Source organism: Schistocerca nitens, chromosome 6, assembly GCF_023898315.1.
Source record: "Schistocerca nitens isolate TAMUIC-IGC-003100 chromosome 6, iqSchNite1.1, whole genome shotgun sequence".
NCBI classification, from domain to species: domain Eukaryota; kingdom Metazoa; phylum Arthropoda; class Insecta; order Orthoptera; family Acrididae; genus Schistocerca; species Schistocerca nitens.
The window spans coordinates 85,125,586-85,149,892 of record NC_064619.1 but is presented as its reverse complement, the minus strand read 5'-3'; the positions used below and the strand labels follow the sequence as shown (position 1 = coordinate 85,149,892).

Here is a 24,307-nt window from a genome sequence, read left to right as displayed (position 1 = left end):
TGCATTTTAGTAGTATGAACATCAATTAAAATAAATAACCAAAGTTTTATATTTACCTGTCTGGCCCTGCATGTACACAGGTTTGTCCATCTGAATAAAGATAGTCATGGACCTCTGGGAAAAAGTTAAACGAGTCTCATTTACAAATGCAGAGCCGCCCAACAGATTATCGTATGTGCCTTCCACTCGCAGCTTGTACACACCAAAGACACTTGTAGGTGGTATCTGAAATAAACAAACCCAATGCCGTCAAAAGTCACAAACTATTGTGTAAACACAACACTTACACACATTACTCAACTTGAAGATACATAGTTAAGAAACAAAACTTTTATGCAGACACAGACCAGTTCAGTTTTTAATAAATTGTCAACGAGGCGTGTAAATAAAGTAATGAGAATGATGGCATAGTGTTTGATCCAGCAATACTAGTGATGCCATGCTTGGAGGGAGGTGAATATGTGACATGCCTACAGTGCATTTTGGCCTGCACTAGTGTCATGTTGGTCGTGGTAGTACGTTTTTTAGTGGAGAAGATTTTGCTTGTGCATTCTGCCAATGAGAGCACAAATTTTGAGAAACAATGTGAGATCAGATTGTGCTTCACTTTTGGACACTAAGCAACAGAAGTGTTTGCAAAATTTCCGAAGACATACGGAGGCATTGTTATGTCAAGAGCTTAGGTAAGTTGGTGGTTCAAGGCATTTGCAGAAGGAAGACAGCCAACTGAAAATGAACCTCACAGTGGAAGGTCTTCGCTTTCAAGATCTGATGCAAATTTCGATTGAGTCCAGCATCTTGTGTGTGCAGATCATCGTTTGACAATGTGAATGATTGGGACAATGTTGAATTTGAGCCACATCATTGTCCATCAGAGACCAAACATAAAATACAATTGGGTGTCACCGGCCGCGGTGGTCTAGCGGTTCTAGGCGCTCAGTCTGGAACCACGCGACTGCTACAGTCGCAGGTTCGAATCCTGCCTCGGGCATGGATGTGTGTGATGTCCTTAGATTAGTTAGGTTTAAGTAGTTCTAAGTTCTAGGGGACTGATGACCACAGATGTTAAGTCCCATAGTGCTCAGAGCCATTTGAACCAATTGGGTGTCGCATCACGACAATGCATCCTGTCACACAACAATTTCAGTAACCATGACTTTGTCAATAAGAACATTCTTGTGGCTTCTCAAGACTCCTTATTCATGGAATAAAACAAGAGGGGGAAAAAATTATCAAAGTTCTTTATTTACACACCTTGTATGTCTTGTAGCTGTAAAAATGTTACAAACAATGGAAATGGACAGACTGATTGGTAGAGATAAGCCTTTACGTTTGTCATTTTTCGCTTACTAAGCAAGTAGATAAAGTGTACACAATAGTCACTTCAAAGTTAGTAACAGTAGTCATTTTCCTCCATAGGCTGTTCTTTTTATTATTATTTATCTAAAACATAAAGAATGGACACATTAAGTTGTTAAATAAGGGGTAAGGTGCTCAAGTAACAAAAGGTTTTATAAACGAATGGAAGATGTAGTATGTCATCACACAGGGTGAGTAAAGGCATTCAGAACTCAGAGCAACTGTGCGTCTCACAGACCATCATTTTTATCAAGTGACCTGCAAACATACAGTTATGAAATTAAGCACACCACTATGATGCATATTATTCGAGTTCTGGTTAGAATTTTCTTAATCTGTTTGTGGAGATCTCTTCACAGTGTGAAGGAATGCATTACGTGAAGCCATCCCACTGATCTTTTAACAGGGATGTAAATGAGGTCTGACACATAGCAGTAAACAAAGAAGCAGATAGTTAAGTAAAATTTGTGACATGGTTATGGTAATCACTTGACTTTACAACCCTAGATTTCTTTCTGTCAGTATGTATCAAGTGTATACCGTGTACCACCTGCTGGTGTGCTGTGAAGTATTAATATTTCTGAACAAACTCAGCATACACCCAGATTTATGTCAGAGTCCAACATTTATTAATGAATGTTATCAGATTCAAAGAAGACACGAAAATTTGTGTGTACACTTTCAATAAGCATATAGTTTGTCACATCTGAGACAGGTTTTCTCTTGATGATGATGATGATGATGATGATTACTGTTACTATACATATTGTTCATCACAGTAAACACAGCAGATGAATTCATTACACCAGATTTCATATATTGTCACTACTCCAGCACTTCACAATGGTCAAAGACTGTTTGATATATCAGCAGATAATTTGTTCAGATGCCAGTGAAGTGACTTTTTATAATTTTATTAGTGCCAAAGGTTTCCCAGTGCCCACTAAGATATTTTGGCATTTCTCCCAGTGTCCTAAGATCCAATTGGACTACTTTCATTTAGTCATTGTAGTTCAATTTTCAAGTCCTCATAAATGGAAAGTTTTCCAAGGTGTCAGCGAGTTGGTTATGATGTAGGATGGCAAGGTCAGTGATCTACACTTTCTTCTTCTCCACAAATGTCACGTCTGGTGTATTTTCTAGCATTCAGTCTGACTAAATTCAGAAGTGCCACAGCAAAGTGATACTTTCCTACTGACAACTTTTCCTGGCTTCTTGTCCCATCAGTTCCTTGCCAACATGAGATGGTAATTTTCATGCCAAGTCCCTGTGGACCGTTTATGCCCTATCTTTGTATCTATGCTTGTTACCAGCCTGAGCAATCTTTCTGCTGCGTTCAAGGTATGTCCAATTGTTCAGTCAGCTGCTTTAGAGCCTTACTTTGGGTATTTTGCTAATTTCGCGATATTGGCTTTGATGGTGGTAGTTCTGATTGCGGCAAAAATCAGTCCTCCCGATTCTTTCTTTAATGTTGTGTTGGTCAGCCAATATTATGTCATTTCTTTATCTACTTTAGACCTGGTCTTTTATTTATCTATTTTGCCTTTAGTCTTCTCCAAGACAGTCCATGCAGCACTTTACTGCACAGACTGACACTTTGCAATGGAGTATAACTTTCTGGTATTGATTCTTTGTTTGCAATATCTTGAGAAGCTTTCTGTTGTTGCTTCAGTCAGAGCTGGTCCTCTGTTATCTTTAACATTATCTGCCATTGTACGCTTCTCTTCTTCCAGTGTCTGCCTCACTTGCGAAAGTCCTCTTCTGCCTGCACTTCTGGGCAACTACCTCACATCAACATCACTGCAAGTGTGGAACACGTGGTGAATTGTCACGAATTTCCTGTCCAGATTACACAACTCTACTTGTGTCCAACTCCGTGCGAATAGCTGTCATGGTTTCGCCACACTGTTTATATTGTTGGCAAGCAAGAAGCAACAGTTTTTTCAGCTAGAAATGCAGCCAGCTGTGTGGCTCAGCATCTCTGCATGAATACAGGCAATGTTATAAAACAATGACTAAAAACATTCATGGTGTCATTGTGTCAAGAAAACATGAATATAAACTGTTTATTATACGTACAAAAAAGCTGTTAATGAAATAGTAATTTAATGGATGTGAAGTGTTAGTTGCGTGAACACACACACACACAGTCAAACACACACCATGCTTATACCCACTACCACTAGATTTTGATTTTTGAAGTGCAAATGTACAAGATGGTAATACATACTAAGTCTCTTAACAATGCAGAGATAGGTGTAACTGTAACTTTTAAATAAAGTTAAATGGGACAGCACAATCTGTTTATGTGTTGTGGGATGTCATGTAATATTTCCAATTCAGCACCTTTAGTTTCATGAAGTCGCAGCAGGTGGCAGTGCTATACGTAGCCTTAAAAGTGGCATCTGTACAGGAAATGCATTCCAAGCAGACAGCTGTCATTCAGTTTGTTTTGGCGGAGAACCAGAGTGACACAGATATTCATAGGTGCTTGCCAAATGACTATGGAGACCTGGCAGTGAACAAAAAAAAAGCACCATCAGTCACTGGACGAGGCATCTGTCATCATCACAATAAGGTCACGTAAACCTGACCAATCTCCCTCGTGCCGGCTGGTCACAAACAGTTGTCACTCCTGATATGTGGGAACATGCAGTCACTCGTTTGAGTGATCAACAGATCACAATCAGACATCTCGGTGCTCAATTGGACGTCTCTATTGGTAGTGCTGACATACCTGTCCACCAGCTGGGACACTCAAAGGTGTGGGCCTGCTAGGTTCCTCGTCTCCTGACAGAAGATTCTAAACAGTAACGAACGACCTTATGTGCGGAACTACTTGCATGTTACAAGGCTGATCGTGACAATTTTTTGTTTAACACTGTTACAGATGATGAAACACGGTTCATCACTTCGAACTGGAAACAAACCCGCGACCCTTAGACTGGTGCAACACCACCTCTCCTCCAAGAAATAGTTCAAAGCAACGTCCCCATCCTGTAAAGTCATGGCAACAGTCTTTTGGGACTCTTGAGACGTTATTCTCTTTGATGTCTTTCCTCAGGGTGCAATGATCAACTCTGAAGTGTGTTGCGCTATCCTTGGGAAACTGAAGAAACTACTTTCATCAACCCTACAGCCCAGATCTCGCACCTTCCATCCGTTTGGTCCAATGAAGGAAGCATTCCGTGGGAAGCAGTATGTGGATCGTGGGAAGGTTATTAATCCAGCCTGACATCGGCTCCAACATTGACCAGTATAGGGGCACCCATGTGTATACAGGCCCTCCCAGCAAAGTGGCATAAGACCGTCACATAAAACGGACATAATGTTGAAAAATAGGGTTTTGTTGCCAAAAGAGTGAGGAATAATATGGTGTATTGAAATCCTGGATGAAACCAATCTGCTTTCATAAAAAGATGAAGTTACATTACATATTAAATGGCCCTTGTAGTAAGAATTATTGACTTCTTTGCATGTTGCTCTCTAGGCTTTCTAGCTTTCATCAGCTTTTCTAAGATAGCTACAACAAAATGTCATTGTTTAAGCTATATGGTGACAGTAACTGAACTATATGAAAAAAACATAAATTAGTTACAAACTATGTTGTGCACACACTCTATTCAACATGTAAATGTGACCACAGATGTTCGGATTTAGGTTATGACATGTTCAGTGTGGCTGCCATCATTGGCAATGATGTGACACAGACTAATAGCGAAATTCTGCATGACCTGCTGAAGTGTTGGGAGGTCGATGCTGTCGATGAGCTCCTGAATAACTGTTTTCGGCTCAGCAATGGTTTTGGGGTTATTGCTGTACACCTTGTCTTTAACACAGCCACACAAAATGGAGTCGCACGTGTTCCGATCTGGGGTATATGGCGGCCAACCGAGGTCTCTGGTACCCAAAGCCAGAATGCAGTCCCCAAAGTGATCCTCCAGGACATAAAACACTCTCCTGCTTCCATGGGGTTGAGCTCTTGTCTTGCATGAACCACATCTTGTTGAAATCAGGGTCACATTGGATAATGTGGCTGAAATCATCTTAAAAAACCTTCACATACTGTTCAGTAGTCACCAGGCCATCAAGGAATATTGCACCGATTATTCTGTGACTGGAAATTACTACATTCACCCGCTGAGGATGACAAGACTTCTAGCGGATTCTCAGTCCCCCAAATGCACCAATTTTGCTTATTGACAAACCCATCCAAATGAAAGTCATTAAACCAAACAAGGCATGTGTGCAAATGCGCATACTAATTCCCATCGTGCCCCGCAGCCAACGGCGCAGTTTGGACGTCCTAACACAAACCGTTCAGAAGTTACTACAATTTTATTTCATATAGTTCGGTATTGTCACACCGTATGTAGTACATTCAGTATAGAAGAAAAGCTTCTAAAAAAGTATCACAAGATATTCTTTTAGTAACTAATCTGATATAACGATGACATACCTGAAGAGTGGATTTGTAGCTGAATCCAACAATATGCATTGATATGGTGTGTTTTCAGCCATTTCATTCATGAAATCCAAATTTAGCTAAGATTAACTAATTTGTTTCATTGGTGAATATTACTGTGATTCTTCATTTGGAGAATATCATGCTCAAAAAATTTAAATTGGGTGTTCAGTTCCTTTAAACTGATTTAAATGTCACCAAGACCACAAAATAACTGAAAACCTCATCATTCTAAGCTAGATCACTTTGCTAAACTTTGATCGTATGGCATACCTGATCATTGTTTTTAACGTATGTGTTGCAATGAATTTTGTTGTTTACATCCCCCATATCACTGTTATAAACAAGAAGGATGAATGAAGATTAAGGTTTGAAATCCCATCAACAGCATGTTATACGCAATTTAAATGTTTAACTACAGAAGTGTATAATGAATGTGGAAAGATGACCTCTGACCTTATAGATGAAGCATTTAGTGCCAGACAGACATGTAAGAAGCATTGTAGTTATGTCTGGTAAAAAGAGGTTGTCTTGGAACAACAACAGTGCAGCAAACTCCTGAGGCAGTGACATAGCAACTTTACATGATGATGTTTCTTTCACTAATGTAGGTTCAAGTGTTAAGACGGTTTAGACGGTCTTGAATTGGTAGAAATTTTCTTACAAAATTTGGTGGAACACTCACTCAGCAACTTTCACTGCTGTAGCTGTCAGAGATTAAGTACTCCTCGATTCATTCTATCAATTACTCACGACTGTCCCTCAAAAAAGCAAGTTCAGCTGTGATTATTCAAAGGATGTGTAAGCTCCTTCCATCTGTGTATCAGTTTTAACCTTGACTAATAATTTGAATTAAGCCCAAAACAAATGTACTGTATCTGCTCTGACGTGTGTTTAAACTCCTACAAACATGGGAAACAAAAATAAAGACATAAAGAAAGAAAAGAAGGGAAGGGAAGGGAAGGTAATGTAAGAGAGAGAGAGAGAGAGAGAGAGAATTTTTAACTCTACTTAAACTAACTGTAAAATATAAGTCTATGGTATATTTTCGGAGCCCTCCACACAAAATCAAGTGACTCCAAAATACAATTTGATAGAGCAGAAACAGAAAACAAAAGCAATTTGCTACTTCTTTCCAGTAGTAATTACAAACTGTGAATCTCTCTACTGTTTCCATCAACAAGTACAACAAACGATCCCCCCCACCCCCCCCCCCCACCCCCGCCCCGCCCAATGAAGATACTGACAGCCATTTGAAATCAGAACAGAATAAATTTGCTGGATGTGAATAACTTGACAGATGTTCTGCCTGTTGGTGACATATGAAAATTTGTGTCAGACCAAGACCAAAACCCGGGTTCGCATTTCCATTAAGCTGTCTGTGCACGACAGCGTGACATATGTAAGTTTGGATCAGACTAGGGGGTGTGTGTGGATAGCCTAAAGGTAAGGTGGCTGCTCAGAATTAGTGGGAAATCCGGGTTCAGGTCCTGGTCCAGCACAAATTTTGATGTCATCACTAGATACAACATCCATGCCTAATACAATTGACACCAAGTTATTTGCATTCAGCAAATTTATTTTGATTTATTTTTGTTTTCGTATTGTCGCTACAATATTGCATTTCACCATGAAACATGCTGTTCATTCTTGTCAGCATTTTTCCCATCAGCTATTCTCAGTTCGAGTTGTAAAATGCACCACAAACAGGAGAGACGAATAAAAACATACCTTCAGTAGCAGGGCCTCTGGAATGCCTTCTTTGACGTCTTTGCTGTCAGCACTTAGCTCAACTCCGTCCCTCTGGATGGAGGCGCGCACTGTGAGCGGCTGCTGGGCCTGCAGCACGTTGACTGCCACCTTGTACACTTGGCCTGGTCGAACCATTCTACTTGCAATTACAAAGTACGTCCTGAAAATAATAATTCTTCTGTAATTAACTGTAAAACACACTACTTGCAATTACAAAGTACGTCCTGAAAATAATAATTCTTCTGTAATTAACTGTAAAACACAAACACACAAAAGTTTAAACACACACATCCAACAGATACTTTATATATTTTCTGTTATGTCATGATATATATGTGAAGTGAATGGCATATACACAAGTGTGCTTCTACACAATTGTTAAATATGTACTTTGTGAAACTTTGTATCGACAGTGTTCTGGTAGGTGCAAGTTCTGCTGTGTATACTACTGTATACAGTTTATGACGTAGGTATGTCTCTCATCATGTGCGTCTCCTTTTACATTCAGTTCCTTTAGAAAAGGCATAATGCCCAAACATACAATGAAGAAATAAAATAAATATTTTGTGGTCAAGACTGGAGTTTGATCATAAGTGCAGAACATGACCACAATGTCTCGAAATTTATGCACAATAAGTGTCCAGAATATTCAAAAATTGCTTATTGGAAATATGCAAAACTATAGGATTACACGAAGAAGATAGCAGGATGAAAAGAAGCAGCACAGGTTACTCTATGCTTGCAAATACTTGAAATCATAGTGTTGACCAACAAGTATTCCAAAAATAATTCTTATATGGACTCCAGCTAACACTTTTGCCAAATGACATCCTGAAAGTCAAAGATCAAGTAGTCGGTCGAGCCAGTATTTCTTGACTTCAGAAGAGCATTCAACTCAGTAGTAGATATAGGATTATTATCAACAGACAAACATATGAAGTATCAAATAAAATTTATGATCGGAGGCGGGATTTCTTGGTACAGAGGATGCAGTACATTATCTTTGATACGGAATACTGAGCAGATGAAGAAGGGGTTGCAGGTGTGCAACCTCTCTGTTGATGTTGTTCATTAATGACCATCCAAATAATATTAACGGTAAAGAAGTTATCATGACAAAGTCTGAAAAAAGCTGCACAAATATTCAGTTGGATCTTGATAACATTTCAAAATGGTGCAAAGATTGGCAACTAGCTTAAATGTTCAGAAATGCAAAACTACACAGATCACAAAATCAAAAAATGTAGCAACCTACAATTACAATATCTAAGAGTCTCAAGTGGAATTGGTCAACATGTACATACATCTGGATTTAACAATTTGTAGGGACATGAAATGGTGTAGTCACATAGGCTTAATAATAGGTAAAGCTCATGGCAAACTTTGGTTCTATTTAAATTAGGTGCATTCAGCGAACTTACTTCAATCGAAACTTTGATTCATCGGCAGAAAACTGGGGAACTACAATCAGTCCATAAAGGAGATTGCAACACCGTCACAGATATGTTGAAAAAACTGAACTGGCAGATGCCTGAGGATAACTGCAATGTATCCCATTTCAAGAACCAGCATTAAAAGACAAATCTAGAAATATACTACAGCCTGCTACATATTACCCACATAGGGATTGCAAAGATTACACTAACTAGTGACATCCAAGCAATCATTCTTCCTGCACTCCATACACAAATGAAATGGGAGAAAGCCCTAATAACAGTTACAATGGGAGTACCCTCTGCCATGCACTTCACAGCAACTTGCTGAGTATGGATGTAGATGTACACAAAGAATGAAAACAATAATGATTCTTTTTAATTCCTCTAACTTTTTGACTAGGTGTATTGCAAAATTAAATCCTGATGTGTGCACTTGACATTTGACTCTTCGCAAAATAATATTTGATGTGACTTTTTAATGAGACAATGTGGTTATTTTTGCAATATTTCACTTAATTTGAAGTTAACTTATATGAGATTTATGGCTGCAGCTGGCAAGTTTGTAATGTAGCAGAATGGGACAGTACATAACGAACACATCAATGGCAAGCATTTTGGAGAATGAAATACTATCATCTACATCTACATCTATACTCTGCAAACCACAGTGATGAACATAGCAGAGATTACATCTAATTGTACCCGTTATTAGGATTTCTTCCTGTCCCATTACAGTAGGGAGTGAGGGAAGAATGACTGACTGAATGCCTCTGTGCATGCAGTAATTACTCTACCTCAAGGTCCCTTTGTGAACAATACATAGAGGGTTTGTAGTATATCTTTAAAGTAATCATTTAAAGCTAGTTCTTGAAACTTTGTAAACAGACTTTCTCGGGATAATTTTCATCTGTCTCCAAGAGTCTGTCAGTTCCGTTTCTTCAGTACCTCTGTGATGCTGCCCTTGTTTGTATACATTCAATACCCCCCACACACTTGAGCAATATTCTAGAACCAGTCCCATGAGTGATTTGTAAGCAATCTTCTTTGTAGACTGATTGCAATTCCCCTGTATTCTACCACCTGCTTTACCCTCAACTGAACCTATGAGGTCATTCCATTTCATATCCCTGCAAGGTATTACACCCAGGTATTTGAATGAGTTGACCGACTTCAACAGTGACCCACTGATATTATAGTCATAGGATTCTGCATTTTTTCGGTTTGTGAAGTGCAAAATTTTACATTTCTGAATATTTAGAGCAAGTTGCCAGTCTCTGCACCATGTTGAAATCTTATCAAGATATGACTGAATATTTATGCAGGTTCTCTCACATAGTACTTTGTTATAGCTAACTGAACCATCTGCAAATAGCCTGGATTACTATTAATATTGTCTGCATGGTCACTAATAAATAACAAGTACAGCAAGGGTCCCAACACACTTTCCTGTGGCACAGCTGAAGTTACTACTACATCTGACAATGACACTCCAGCCAAGGCAACATGCCAAGTCCTCCCTACCAAAAAGTCCTCAATCCAGACAAAATTTCACTTGATATCCCATATGATCATACTTTTGACAGTAAGCACAAGTGTAGCACTGAGTCATAAGCTTTTTGGAAATAAAAAATACTGCATCTACCTGACTGCCTTGATGCAAAGCTTTCAGTATTTCATGTGAGAAAAGTGTGAGTTGGGTTTCACATGATTGATGTTTTCGGAACCCATGCTGGTTAGTATTGAGGATATCATTCTGTTCAAGATACCTCATTATGTTTGAGCTCAGAATATGTTCTAAGATAGTGCAAAAAATCTATGTCAAGGATGTTGGAAAATAGTTTTGTGGATCATTACTACTGCCTTCTTATAGATGTGTGTAATATGTGCTTTCTTCCAAGAAGTGGGCATGGTTTCTTGTTCGATGGATATACGATAGATTATAGTTAGAAGAGGTGACTGTGTGGTGTCACATGCCCAGTCAAGAAATAATCGGTGCAGTATTCCTTGATGGCACACTTACTACCAAATGGTACGCGAATGTTCTGGAAGATGATTTCATCCCCACTATCAAAAGTGACCCTGATTTCGACAAGATGTGGTTCATGCAAGACAGACCTCGCCTCCATCGAAGCAGGAGTGTTTTTGATGTCTTGGTGGAGCACTTTGGGGACCGCCTTCTGGCTCTTGGGTACCCAGAGGTCACTGGCATGGGCCTCAATTGGCCGCCATATTCTCCGGATCTGAACACATGCGACTCCTTTGTGCGTCTTATATTAAATGCAAAGTTTACAGCAATAACCCCAAAACCATTGCTGAGCTGAAAATAGCCGTTCAGGAGGTCATTGACAGCATCGATGTTCCGACACTGCAACGGATCATGCAGAATTTCGCTACTCGTTTGTGCAACATAATCGCCAATGATGGCAGGCATATCGCACATATCACAAACTAAATCCGAATATCTGTAGCGACATTTACAAGTTGAATAAAATGTCTGCACAGCGTAGTTGGTAACAAATTTACATTTGTTTTCATACAGTTCAGTAATTGTCGCCCTGTACTACAACCCCTCACATATCGCTCACATAGGGATCGTGAAGATACGATTTGAGTAATTACTGAACGAACAGAAGCATTCAATCAATCATTCTTCCCGCAAAACCCTAATAACTAGTGCAATGGGATGTACCCTCTGCCGTTCACGTCATTGTAGTTTGCAGAGTACAGGATAATGACAGACACTGAAATCATGTCAGTATCTGAAGTCATGGCATAATTACGAAGCAATTAAAGAATGCAATCAACCAATTGTTTCCAGTACACATTTCATGAAATTTCGAAGTGAAAACCGATTTATTTCACTTACTAATTATTTCACAATTGTTATCACTATGCAACTAAATTTTGTAATCTGTTTTATAAAATCACATAAATTTCAATTGTAAATTTAATTATGTGCAATTCAAGTAACATGTTTGATGTCACATTATGTTGGATGTTACATAAGCACCAGCGGCGTTAGCCATGTTCAGGGTTGCGAAGTTAGTGGAATTCCCTCCAAATTTAAGGGATGTTACGCACTATCAGCGGCTGAAATTCTATATTTGCGGTTAATGGATTTTTTATCAGACTTTTTGATTGTTGTCTGCAACAATATTTTTGTTTAATTCACTGTCTCCGTTATATAATCAGAAACCACATTTAGTGTGAAAAATCCTAGACTGGCAACGACATGGCTCCAGCTAAATCTTACGATTAAATTTTGATGAGATTGCAACTTAACCTCCCTTCTTCTCATACATCCATTTCCATGATGCGGGCACATTACACAGCACCTATGAAACATGATGCCATATACACATACCAACTTGTCCCGCGAAGAATTTTTATATGCGTAATTATAGTAATAGGATTCGGCCAAAGTTATAACGCTATTGAAAAAATAGCATGCTTACACTTTCCTCTCAAATTTAAATCATGATAGCCCATAAGGCCAGAAAATATCACATCCATCAGACTACATTTCAGTGCTTTGATCTCATTCTCCGATAACCTCTTACGACTAAGTTAATAGAATGCAATTCTGCATACTAAAAAGACTTGCAATACGGTGGCCGAACACCGAAGGGGATATCCCCGCCAATAAATGACATATGATTATTTCATTTCTTTTCTGCATACAGCAGAACAATCCTTCCCAGTGTTAGTTTTTTTTGTTTTTAGCATATGAAAGGGGCTACCTCCCCCTACCTGTATGAAATTCCTTCCTCAAATCAACAGCCTTTGAAAAGGTCATTTTAGCCCGAATTTTAAACTTTCTGGACTTTATATTGTTAAGTCTATGTCCATTTCCAGTAGTAACTTGCCTTTTAAAAAAATTAGTACAAATGAGTTTAGTATCTAAGATTAAACCTCACATTAATGTGTTATCCGATTTATATCAGCAACTAGGGGAGTAAGCCGTTTGTTAATAATCCAACTTTGAAATGTAAGATGAACCGAGCAGCCATGTTGCACCACATATTCTTGAAAATCTACTTCTCCCTTATTCTGAAAAGCTATGATGTTTATTCATTATGATAGTTTAAAACGATAACTCTACTTAAGAGCAAACCAAAGCACCGATAACAATATCTTGTTGAAAGTAATTTGTTTATAAGAAACTAAAATGTAATTTAAATTGTTGTACTGTAAAATTCATTGCAATTGTATATGAATTTCAGTAAACTCTTCCAAACTGCATATCAGAATATGTAGGGCAATATGTGACCCTTTTTTGGTATGTTGTTGTTGTGGTCTTCAGTCTAGAGACAGGTTTGATGCACCTCTCCATGCTACTCTATCCTGTGCAAGCTTCTTCATCTCTCAGTAACTACTGCAACCTACATCATTCTGAATCTGCTTAGTGTATTCATCCCTTGCTCTCCCTCTACGGTTTTTACCCTCCACGTTGCCCTCCAAAACTAAATTGGTGATCCCTTGATGCCTCATAATATGTCCTACCAAAAGATCCCTTCTTTTAGTCAGGTTGTGCAACAAATTCCTCTCCTCTCGCCAATTCTATTTAGAACGTCCTCATTAGTTACGTGATATACCCGTCAGCATTCTTCTGTAGCACCACATTTCGAAAGCTTCTATTCTCTTCTTCTCCAAACTATTTATCATCCATGTTTCACTTCCAAACATGGTTAGACTCCATACAAACACTTTCAGAAAAGACTTCCCGACACTTAAACCTATATTCGATGTTAACAAAATTCTATTCTTCAGAAACGCTTTACTTGCCATCGTCAGTCTACATTTTATATCCTCTCTACTTCAACCGTCAGTTATTTTGCATCCCAAATAGCAATACTCATTTACTACCTTAAGTGTCTCATTTCCTAATCTCATTCCCTCAGCATCACCAGATTTAATATGACTACGTTCCATTATCCTCGTCTTGCTTTTGCTGATGTTCATCTTGTATCCTCCTTGAAATACCCTGTCCATTCCGTTCAACTGCTCTTCCAAGTACTTCGCTGTCTCTGACAGAATTACAATGTCACTGGCAAACCTCAAAGTTTTTATTTCTTCTCCGTGGATTTTAATACCTGCTCCTAACTTTCCTTTTGTTTCTTTTACTGCTTCCTCAATATACAGATTGAATAGCATCGGGGATAGGCTACAACCCTGTCTCACTGCCTTCACAACCACTGCTTCCCTTTCATGCCCCTCGACTCTTAGAACTGCCATCTAGTTTCTGTACAAGTTGTAAATAGCCTTTCGCTCACTGTATTTTACCCCTGCCACCGTCAGAATTTGAAAGAGAGTATTCCAGTCAACATTGTCAAAAGCTTTCTCTGAGTCTACAAATGCTAGAAATGTAGGTTTGCCTTTCCTTAATCTTTCTTCTAAGATAAGTTGTGGGGTCAGTATTGCCTCACGTGTTCCAACATTTCTACGGAATCCAAACTGATCTTCCCCGAGGTCGGCTTCTATTAGTTTTCCAATTCATCTGTAAAGAATTCGCGTTAGTATTTTGCAGCTGTGACTTATTAAACTGATAGTTCAGTAATTTTCACACCTGTCAACATCTGCTTTCTTTCGGATTGGAATTGTTACATTCTTCTTGAAGTCTGAGGGTATTTCACCTGTCTCATACATCTTGCTCACCAGATGGTAGAGTTTAATCAGGGCTGGCTCTCTCAAGGCTATCAGTAGTTCTAATGGAATGCTGTCTACTCCCGGGGCCTTGTTTCGACTCAGGTCTTTCAGTGCTCTGTAAAAATCTTCACGCAGTATCAAATGGTTCAAATGGCTCTGAGCACTATGGGACTTAACACCTGAAGTCATCAGTCCCCTAGACTGGGAACTACTTAAACCTAACTAACCTAAGGACATCACACACATCCATGCCCGAGGCAGGATTCGAACCTACGACCGTAGCGGTTGCGCGGTTCCAGACTGTAGCGCCTAGAACCGCTCGGCCACTCCGGCCGGTGCACGCGGTATCATACCTCCCACTTCATCTTCATCTACCTCCTCTTCCATTTCCATAGTATTGTCCTCAAGAACATCGCCCTTGTATTGACCCTCTATACACTCCTTCCACCTTTCTGCTTTCCCTTCTTTGCTTAGAACTTGTTTTCCATCTGAGCTCTTGATATTCATACAAGTTGTCCTCTTTTCTCCAAAGGCCTCTTTAATTTTCCTGTAGGCAGTATCTATCTTACTCCTAGTGATATGTGCCTCTACATCCTTACACTTCTCCTCTAGCCATCCCTGTTTAGCCATTTTGCACTTCCTGTCGATCTCATTTTTGAGACGTTTGTATTCCTTTTTTGCCTGCTTCATTTATTGAATTTTTATATTTTCTCCTTTTATCAATTAAATTCAGTATCTCTTCTGTTATCCGAGGATTTCTTTCTACTAGCCCTCGTCTTTTTACCTACCTCATCCCCTGCTGCGTTCACTATTTCATCTCTCAAAGCTACCCATTCTTCTTCTACTGTACTGCTTTCCCCCGTTCTTGTCAACCATTCTGTAATGCTCTCCATGAAACTCTCTGCAACCTCTAGGTGTTTCAGTTTATCCAGGTCCCATCTCCTTAAATTCCCACCTTTTTGCAGTTTCTTCTGTTTTCATCTACAGTTCATAACCAATAGATTGTGGTCAGGGTCCACATCTGCCCCTGGAAATGTTTTACAATTTAAAAACTGGTTCCTAAATCTTTGTCTAACCATTATATAAATCTATCTGAAACCTTCCCGTGTGTCCAGGCCTCTTCCATGTATACACCCTTCTTTCATGATTCTTAAACCAAGTGTTAGCTATGATGCTCTGTGCAAAATTCTACCAGGCGGCTTCCTCCTTCATTCCTTACCCCCATTCCATATTCACCCACTACCTTTCCTTCTCTTCCTTTTCCTACTATCGAATTCCAGTCCCCCATGATTATTAAATTTTCGTCTCCCTTTACTATCTGAATAATTTCTTTTATCTCATCATACATTTCTTCAATCTCTTAGTCATCTGCGGAGCTTTTGGTGTAAGTAACGAAAATCATCTGATGATTTAATTGTTATTTTGTAAATCTTACATTTAAAGGGTGATTCAAAAAGAATACCACAACTTTAGGAATTTAAAACTCTGCAACGACAAAAGGCAGAGCTAAGCACTATCTGTCGGCGAATTAAGGGAGCTATAAAGTTTCATTTAGTTGTACATTTGTTCGCTTGAGGCGCTGTTGACTAGGCGTCAGCGTCAGTTGATGCTAAGATGGCGACCGCTCAACAGAAAGCTTTTTGTGTTATTGAGTACGGCAGAAGTGAATCGATGACAGTTGTTCAGCGTGCATTTTGAACGAAGTATGGTGTTAAACCTCCTGATAGGTGGTGTATTAAACGTTGGTATAAATAGTTTACAGAGAATGGGTGTTTGTGCAAAGGGAAAAGTTCTGGACGGCCGAGAACGAGTTTTGGTCCCTTTTTCTTCGAAGGTGCTACTTTAACTGGACTACAGTATCTGGAGATGTTAGAGAATTGGCTGTTCCCTCAGCTCGAACAAGAAGCACAACAATTCATATTTCAGCAGGATGGAGCGCCACCACATTGGCACGTATCTGTCCGTAACTACCTGAACGTCAGGCAGCCCGTGACAGAGCACTTCATCACTGGCCTCCAAGAAGCCCTGATCTTACCCCCTGCGATTTTTTCTTATGGGGGTATGTTAAGGATATGGTGTTTCGGCCACCTCTCCCAGCCACCATTGATGATTTGAAACGAGAAATAACAGCAGCTATCCAAACTGTTACGCCTGATATGCTACAGAGAGTGTGGAACGAGTTGGAGTATCGGGTTGATATTGCTCGTGTGTCTGGAGGGGGCCATATTGAACATCTCTGAACTTGTTTTTGAGTGAAAAAAAACCTTTTTAAATACTCTTTGTAATGATGTATAACAGAAGGTTATATTATGTTTCTTTCATTAAATACACATTTTTAAAGTTGTGGTATTCTTTTTGAATCACCCTGTAATATCATTCATCCCCATTAGGGTCGGAGGAAGGCAATGGCAAACCATCTCCGCTAGGACCTTGCCTAGTCAGCGGTGCGGGTCTACCGCATCGTCCCCTACGCTCCCCGGAGTATGGGACCTCATAATCATCATCACATTTAACAATGTATTCAACAGTTTAGACGCATATAATAAAAGGAGCGGCGCATGAGCCATGGGAATCAGTAAGGAAGAGGCATGTAAAAGACAGACAGTCAGAGTCAGTGAGTGAGTTTGCATTATTGCCTTTCGGAAGCTCTATGTGTGAGACTCTTTTGGAGGCTGTCAGACTAGAAATGTATATCTCATCAATGTACACCCAAATAAGTGACAAGAAAAATGGTATACTCTACGTTTTATTTAAAAATTAGTAAATCAGCATTGTCAAGCTCTGGGACTTTCTCAAGCGACAACCCCCAAGGATATCAAAATAAAGTATCTCATCATATGGAGCACGTAAGTTAATATGTGAACTTTTATTAACTGTGATTGAAATTTCCCAGTTTTCATTTGTGAATGGTGGAGAACCAAACTATTAAATTGCTCCGATGGTAAGATAGAGATTTCACTATTACCACTGTCCAATTATAGACAGAACTACAGAAACTGTATATTTTATTCACCCTCAGCGTCAGTGGTAATTGAAATGCTTTCCTCCTCTCACACATTTAAGGGTGGAATTTTACATTGTATTTACAAATTACTCTTCACCGAAGTTTGGCTGTCGCGTTTGAACAGTGCCCAGTGTTAAATTGTTATCCTGTATGGTACAGTCGATTGCGGTGTACCGAGCGATTTACTTTGCCTTTCAGGGTTCCGTATCTCACTCGTAAAAACAGAACCCTTAAAGAATCACTTTTTTTTGCCCATACGTTTGTGTGTCCGACTGTTACAAAACTCGTTTCTCAGGAAGGGGAAGACGCTTCAAGTTGCAATTAATGCCATACATTAATGTCTGCGACCCTTTGGTTGTGTAAAAAATTGAAGCTTCTAAGTTAAAAAAAATGTTCAAATGTGTGTGAAATCCTATGGGACTTAACTGCTAAGGTCATCAGTCCCTAAGCTTACACACTACTTAACCTAAATTAACCTAAGGACAAACACACACCCATGCCCGAGGGAGGACTCGAACCTCCGCCGGGACCATTTCTAAGTCAGTGCAAAGAAAAGATACTGCCATTTATGTCACATATTTTGATGCTCGCATACAGTAAACGTACAGGAAGAAATCAGGAAACTATATTGATGGCACACGAAACGAAATTTCTTTTCTCTTTTTTATCCGACTTAAAACATCCTTGAAAGTCTTGGCATTACTGGGATAAATGTCGATAACAAGCAAAACTCATCGAGATTATAGATTCTTCGGATGAATGATCTCTCCCCCATAATTGAGTTTGCACGAGTCCTTCTCGCAAAATGGTTCAAATGGCTCTAAGCACTATGGGACTTAACATCGGAGGTCATCAGACCCCTAGACTTAGAACTACTTAAACCGGACATCACACACATCCATGCCCGAGGCAGGATTCGCACCTGGCTCCGTCATCAAATATCGAAAGAAAAGAACAAAAAATACACCAAAAACTTAGGAAAGAGTGGATTAGAAGTAAACAATTGAAAGATTGGCTTGTTTGAGATCCCCACCAATCCGCCTTGTGTGAGATGTCGAATTTGCCTGTGAAATTTAAATTCGCGCCTGTCGGATTTATCGTAACACACAAAAAGCATGTAAAAGCTTAAGTACGCTGTTCTGCTCACGAACAGCTGAAACTAGATTCACAGGCAGTGAGGCATTCCAATGAATTTTCTGTAGCAGAAGCAGCTGTAAGTTTATTTGCGGTTAATTGTTGCACAATAAGATCTGTGGATCATCTTAAAGGTGCTGACCATGTCTTTTAGAAGTAATAATAATCATAATAATAATATATGGAATGAAGGTGACAAAAAATTTTAAGTTATTAGTGCATTGAAATTTTGTTTTTAGAAGGGTAAATAACACAGTAATACGCATTTAGCGGGATGTTAGCTTCAGTTTAACGGAATAAATTTTCCTGTCACCCCGTTCACAGGGCACTCCCAGAACCGGATTTCGTAAACCGATTTCCCAAAACCGCTTCTGAATAGTCATGGAAACGTTTCAAAATCGATTCTGGAAATCCACTTCTAGGTGCCGGTTTTCCAAATCCACAATCGATTTTCGCTCGCATGTAAACGCAACCGTTTTTGAAAAGTACTTGGCCTGTCAAGTTACGTCTTGTTTTCAGAATATTCGATTAATACGGACTTTTCGTGCAGTGAAGGAGAAGCATAAATATTAGACTGAGGACGAAGCTATCTACCTTTAATATTTAAGTGAAGAGAAGTAAACGATTTTGAAGAGAAATAACTTTTGTGTTGACTGATTCAGAAACTCCATCAGTTGTTGAAACTTCCTGGCAGATTAAAACTGTGTGCCCGGTGCTTCGGTAGCTCAGTTGGTACAGCATTTGCCCGCGAAAGGCAAAGGTCCCGAGTTCGAGTCTCGGTCGGGCACACAGTTTTAATCTGCCAGGAAGTTTCATATCAGCGCACACTCCGCTGCAGAGTGAAAATCTCATTCCATCAGTTGTTTTCCAGACGCCATATTTAACTGGGCTAGCAAATCCGCTTCACACTCCTACATGTAAACTCGAAAGCGAACAGACTTCTACATGTAAACACTACAGCGAAATCTGGTTTCCGAAATTCGGTTTTTGTCTTCCGGAAGACGCCTCACATGTGAACGGAATGTGTGTTGGCAACGATGGCCATGCTTCATCAATCCTGGTTGAGATTTTGTGACGATAAATCTGTGGCTGTCTTTGTAGAATAAACAAGTAAAAGATAAATGCCAATGTGTCGGTTAGGGAGTTTAATATTTGTGTTGTTAATGCTCGATGAGGATTGAATACATGTTTCAAAAAGAGACGACTATTTAGTTTTGAACAGCATTGAAAAATTTTCAAGTTCTGCAACCTTGTGTTCGCACCATTATATTAAGGTTGAACCGTGTCGTTTCGCAGTGGCTAGCACACTGGACTCGAATTCGGGAGGATGACGGTTCAATCCCGCGTCCGGCTATCCTGATTTAGGTTTTCCGTGATTTCCCTAAATCGCTCCAGGCAAATGCCGGGATGGTTCCTTTGAAAGGGCACGGCCAACTTCCTTCCCCGGCCTTCCCTAATCCGATGAGACCAATGACCTCGCTGTCTGGTCTCCTCCCCCAAACAACCCAACCCAACTCCCGTGTCGTTTGCCACAATTCCTGTTTTTCCCTTGGTTTACTCCTGTTTGGAGTTTCCGCTCTTTCCTAGACTACGCGAACGCACTGCTAGCGCGCCCGCTGGGAGGAGGCGCTGTGTGCCGTGGCCAGGGCGGAGGAGGCAGTTGAGATGAGTGTTTGGCCCTGGACGACCGTTCTGCAACGGGACGCTCGGTCCCTCTATGCCAAGTGTGGATGGGCCCAAAAACCCGGGGCGTGAGGACACAAGAGGCCGTAAAGCTGTGAACAAAGTTTGGTTTCCGTTCATGGGCTGGGGAAGCTATGAAGTCCGTCCGCAGCTGCCAATAACCTCTGGAAAGTGGCGTCGTCACTGAAAGTAAGATTTCTCATCTAGTTAGCGCAATGGCCGTCATCTGTCGGGGCCAATCTCCCGATGTTGTGGGAGCTATAAATAACTGTGTGGCAACGTTTCTCTGCTTTGAGTTTGTGATCGGAAATTGCATTGCGTGTTTGTTACTGCTTCCTTGCATGATCGTGCATTTGAACGCCATACTGACTTAAGGCGCAAGTCGTAAAGAAACAAAAAAAGAAATCTTTGGCTGTGGACCTGCAAACCGTTGTTTTCCCATGGACGGCGTAGGTCACTGTTTGGACAAGCAAGTTGTGAAATGTTAAATAACCTTGTACTGTCCGGCGGAGAGATAGAGCTAATTAATTTTATGGATGTCTGAAATGGGAGGTTATGTTAAGGTTCGCCAATATCTGTTGTTTTAGTACGTAGGTATATTTAACTTTAGTCATTATTGTGTATATATTCTTGTGCTAAGGAGTTTAGTCCCCGTGGCATTTAAGTGCTCTATTTCATTATATTCACGGTAGTGCTAGAGTTTCTATTTGGTAATCCGCCTATCCACGACTGATGTCGGTTGCTCGGTCTGTCTGAAATGTTGGGCCTATTGGGCAGAGACTATTGTTGACTTGCTCTCCTCAGCTCCGAAGTCCCGTATTGATACTTCGGCGGTAGTTGTGCTGGAATCTCATTTGCAGAAGTTACCAAGTCTTGTGAGCACAAATAAAGCTACCTTTGTGCCTGTAATTTTCGTCCGCTGGCCAACAAGCTTTGGTTAATGATTAAAAATCGCCAACTGGTCTTCGTCCAACCTAGTGGCTCGTGTTAGACGAGTTTCCTTTCCAGTTCGGGTAAATGTTTCCTCCTCCTGGTGGAGCCATCCTCTTTCCTGAGCCACGCTGGGGTTGCCGCTCAATGTTCCAGGAGAATGAAATAAGAGGTTAATTATCTACTCCACCGTTATGCCCAAGAAAGGCGAATTAGAGTAGTTCTGGATAACCTAAGTATTGTACACTATTAAGATTGTTCTAGGCTTGGAGAAATTGCCGATTCGTAAAATTTAGCCTTCTGTGTCCGTAATCCGGCGTATTCCACGATCCAACATTGCTATAGAACTGAAAGATTGGGTTTTGATAAATTTGCTGAGACGTGACTTAATTATTTGCTATTGATGTTAACTGCTTTAAATGAATCTTCTTTAATTTGTGGTTATAATTCTTAATGGTGTAACATTTAATGTACGTCTGATTGTCCCCTATGTCCCCCACTGACTTCAGAGACTGAAAAGGTGATCCTTGCTCAAGTTTATGGGACTTTATTAACTGTTGATCTTTGTTGTTTATGGTCTTAAAAACGTTTGTTAAAAAGGACTAATTTTAGATTCCTATTGTTTATTAAGTAATTATTAAGTTAAATAGCAAATATTACGAGTGCAAATATTCTCTCATTGTTACACTTGCTGGTTCTGTGGTTTACACTGAAGGGTGTGACAAACGCAAAATCTAAAATGAAGCGTTGGGGCGAATTAATCTTTTCTCTTATCATTACAGTTAAAGATAACCAATTGTTCGTCGCTTGTTATTGAAAATTGTTGGGAGAATAGTTTGACTGACCCCGCAGAAAGAGTACATCAAAGGTAACATAAATCCGAACTTCTGCCCTACGATTAGATGTACAGGGTGTTTCAAAATGGACTTTTCAACTTTGAAAACTCATATAAATTAATTCATGGTACCTACATAGGTGATTGTAGTTTAAATTTGTAGGGAAATACATAAAGTTTTGTCTCGCGTAGTTCGCTACTGCCGAATCGCACTGTAAGGAGCGCCAGTGGGAGTTGGGTTAAAGATGGCTGCCTTCACTGGGCCCGCACGTGCTAGCTGTGTGTTTTGGATTGAAGAATCGAAATCGGCGACATCAGTTCAGCGTAATTTCGGTACCAAGTACGCTCAAGATCCTCCTAGTAGACCAACAATTTGAGTGGCATAAATGTTTTGTAGAAACAGGGTGCTCGGTAAGACATGGGACACCATCAGGTCGTCCAAGCACATCTGGCAACGTCCTTCAGCGAGTGAGATAACGTTTTGTCAACAGCCCTACGAAATCGACCCGGCGAACTTCTCGCGGACTAAAAACCCCACATAGGATTTTGGTGTGTGTTGAGAAACAGTGTGATTCGGAACCGTACAGACTAACGATCGTACAAGCAAAACAGACAGTGATAAAACTGCTCGCAAGAACTGTGCGAATATGTTAAATCGATTACATAAGGATGAATATTTCTTGGACAAAATCATCTTTTCTGGCGAGTCGACTTCTCACTTAAGTGGGAAGGTTGCACACACAACTCCAGGATGTGGGACAGGGAAAATCCACATCAAACATTGCAACATGTTCGTCACAGCTGAACGTTTTTTGGGCACTGAGCAAGAATAAAGTGTACAGCCGCCTTTTTCTCCGTTAGAGAACCATCAATGGGGTAGTGTACCTGGATATGTTACAACAATTTTTGATACCACAGATCGATGAGGATGACCAAGAACGAAGTGTTTACTTCATGGACGGTGGGAGCACCACCCCACTACCTGGCTGACGTCCGAGATTTTCTCAGTGACCGCTTTCCAGGTCAGTGGATTGACCGTGATGCACCAATTGCATGGCCCCCACGTTCCCCAGACGACACACCACTCGATTTTTTCCTATTGGGATTCATCAAGGATGGGTAGATCACATAACTAATGAGGTGTTGAATAGAATTGGGGAGAAGAGGAGTTGTGGCACAACTTCACTAGAAGCAGGGATCGGTTGGTAGGACATGGTTCAAAAATGGCTCTGAGCACTATGGGACTCAACTGCTGAGGTCATTAGTCCCCTAGAACTTAGAACTAGTTAAACCTAACTAATCTAAGGACATCACAAACATCCATGCCCGAGGCAGGATTCGAACCTGCGACCGTAGCGGTCTTGCTGTTCCAGACTGCAGCGCCTTTAACCGCACGGCCACTTCGGCCGGCAGGTAGGACATGCTCTGAGGCATCAAGGTATCACCAATTTAGTACTGGAGGGCAGCGTGGAGAGTAAAAATCGTAGAGGGAGAACAAGAGATGAATACACTAAGCAGATTCAGAAGGATGTAGGTTGCAGTAAGTACTGGGAGATGAAGAAGCTTGCAGAGGTTAGAGTAGCATGGAGAGCTGCATCAAACCAGTCCCAGGACTGAAAACAACAACCGTGTTTGTACCTCCTGTGCCGGCTTCTCTACCTGAACTTAAAGCAATTATTTATGCTGCCACTGAGCAAGTTACACTTGCAATGCTACAGCGAGTTTGGGAAGAAACTGACTTCCGATGGGATGTGTGCAGGATAACCAACATACACGTTTAGTTTAAGGTAAAAAAAAAAAAAAAAAAATTGTTTCCCTACAAAATAATTCTGAACGCAGCTCTATATCTTATTTCAATAAATTTATATGAATTTTTCATGTTGTAAAGTCCATTTTGAAACACCTTGCATGGTTAGACATCCTCTAATGGAAATTCAGCCAACTACAATCAATCATTTACTCATGAGTGTGCGGCCGGCCGGAGTCCGGTTAATGATATTTTGGGAGTGTAGGTCGTGGATGTGAAGGGTCTGAAATACAACCGTTTAAGAGGGAGAGAGTAA

The 24,307-nt window shown here is 40.3% G+C and overlaps 1 protein-coding gene across 3 annotated transcripts in view; it reads right to left on the bottom strand.

The window, feature by feature from the left end:
• Nucleotides 1–24,307, bottom strand: part of LOC126263656 (CD109 antigen) — an 898,764-nt gene that overhangs the window by 80,511 nt on the left and 793,946 nt on the right. For all 3 annotated transcript variants that reach the window (XM_049960760.1, XM_049960761.1, XM_049960762.1), the window contains 2 exons: nt 7,556–7,736; nt 57–225 (listed from right to left, as the gene is read on the bottom strand). In XM_049960760.1, the coding sequence (XP_049816717.1) occupies nt 57–225; nt 7,556–7,736 (350 nt within the window). The remainder of the gene's footprint in view (nt 1–56; nt 226–7,555; nt 7,737–24,307) is intronic.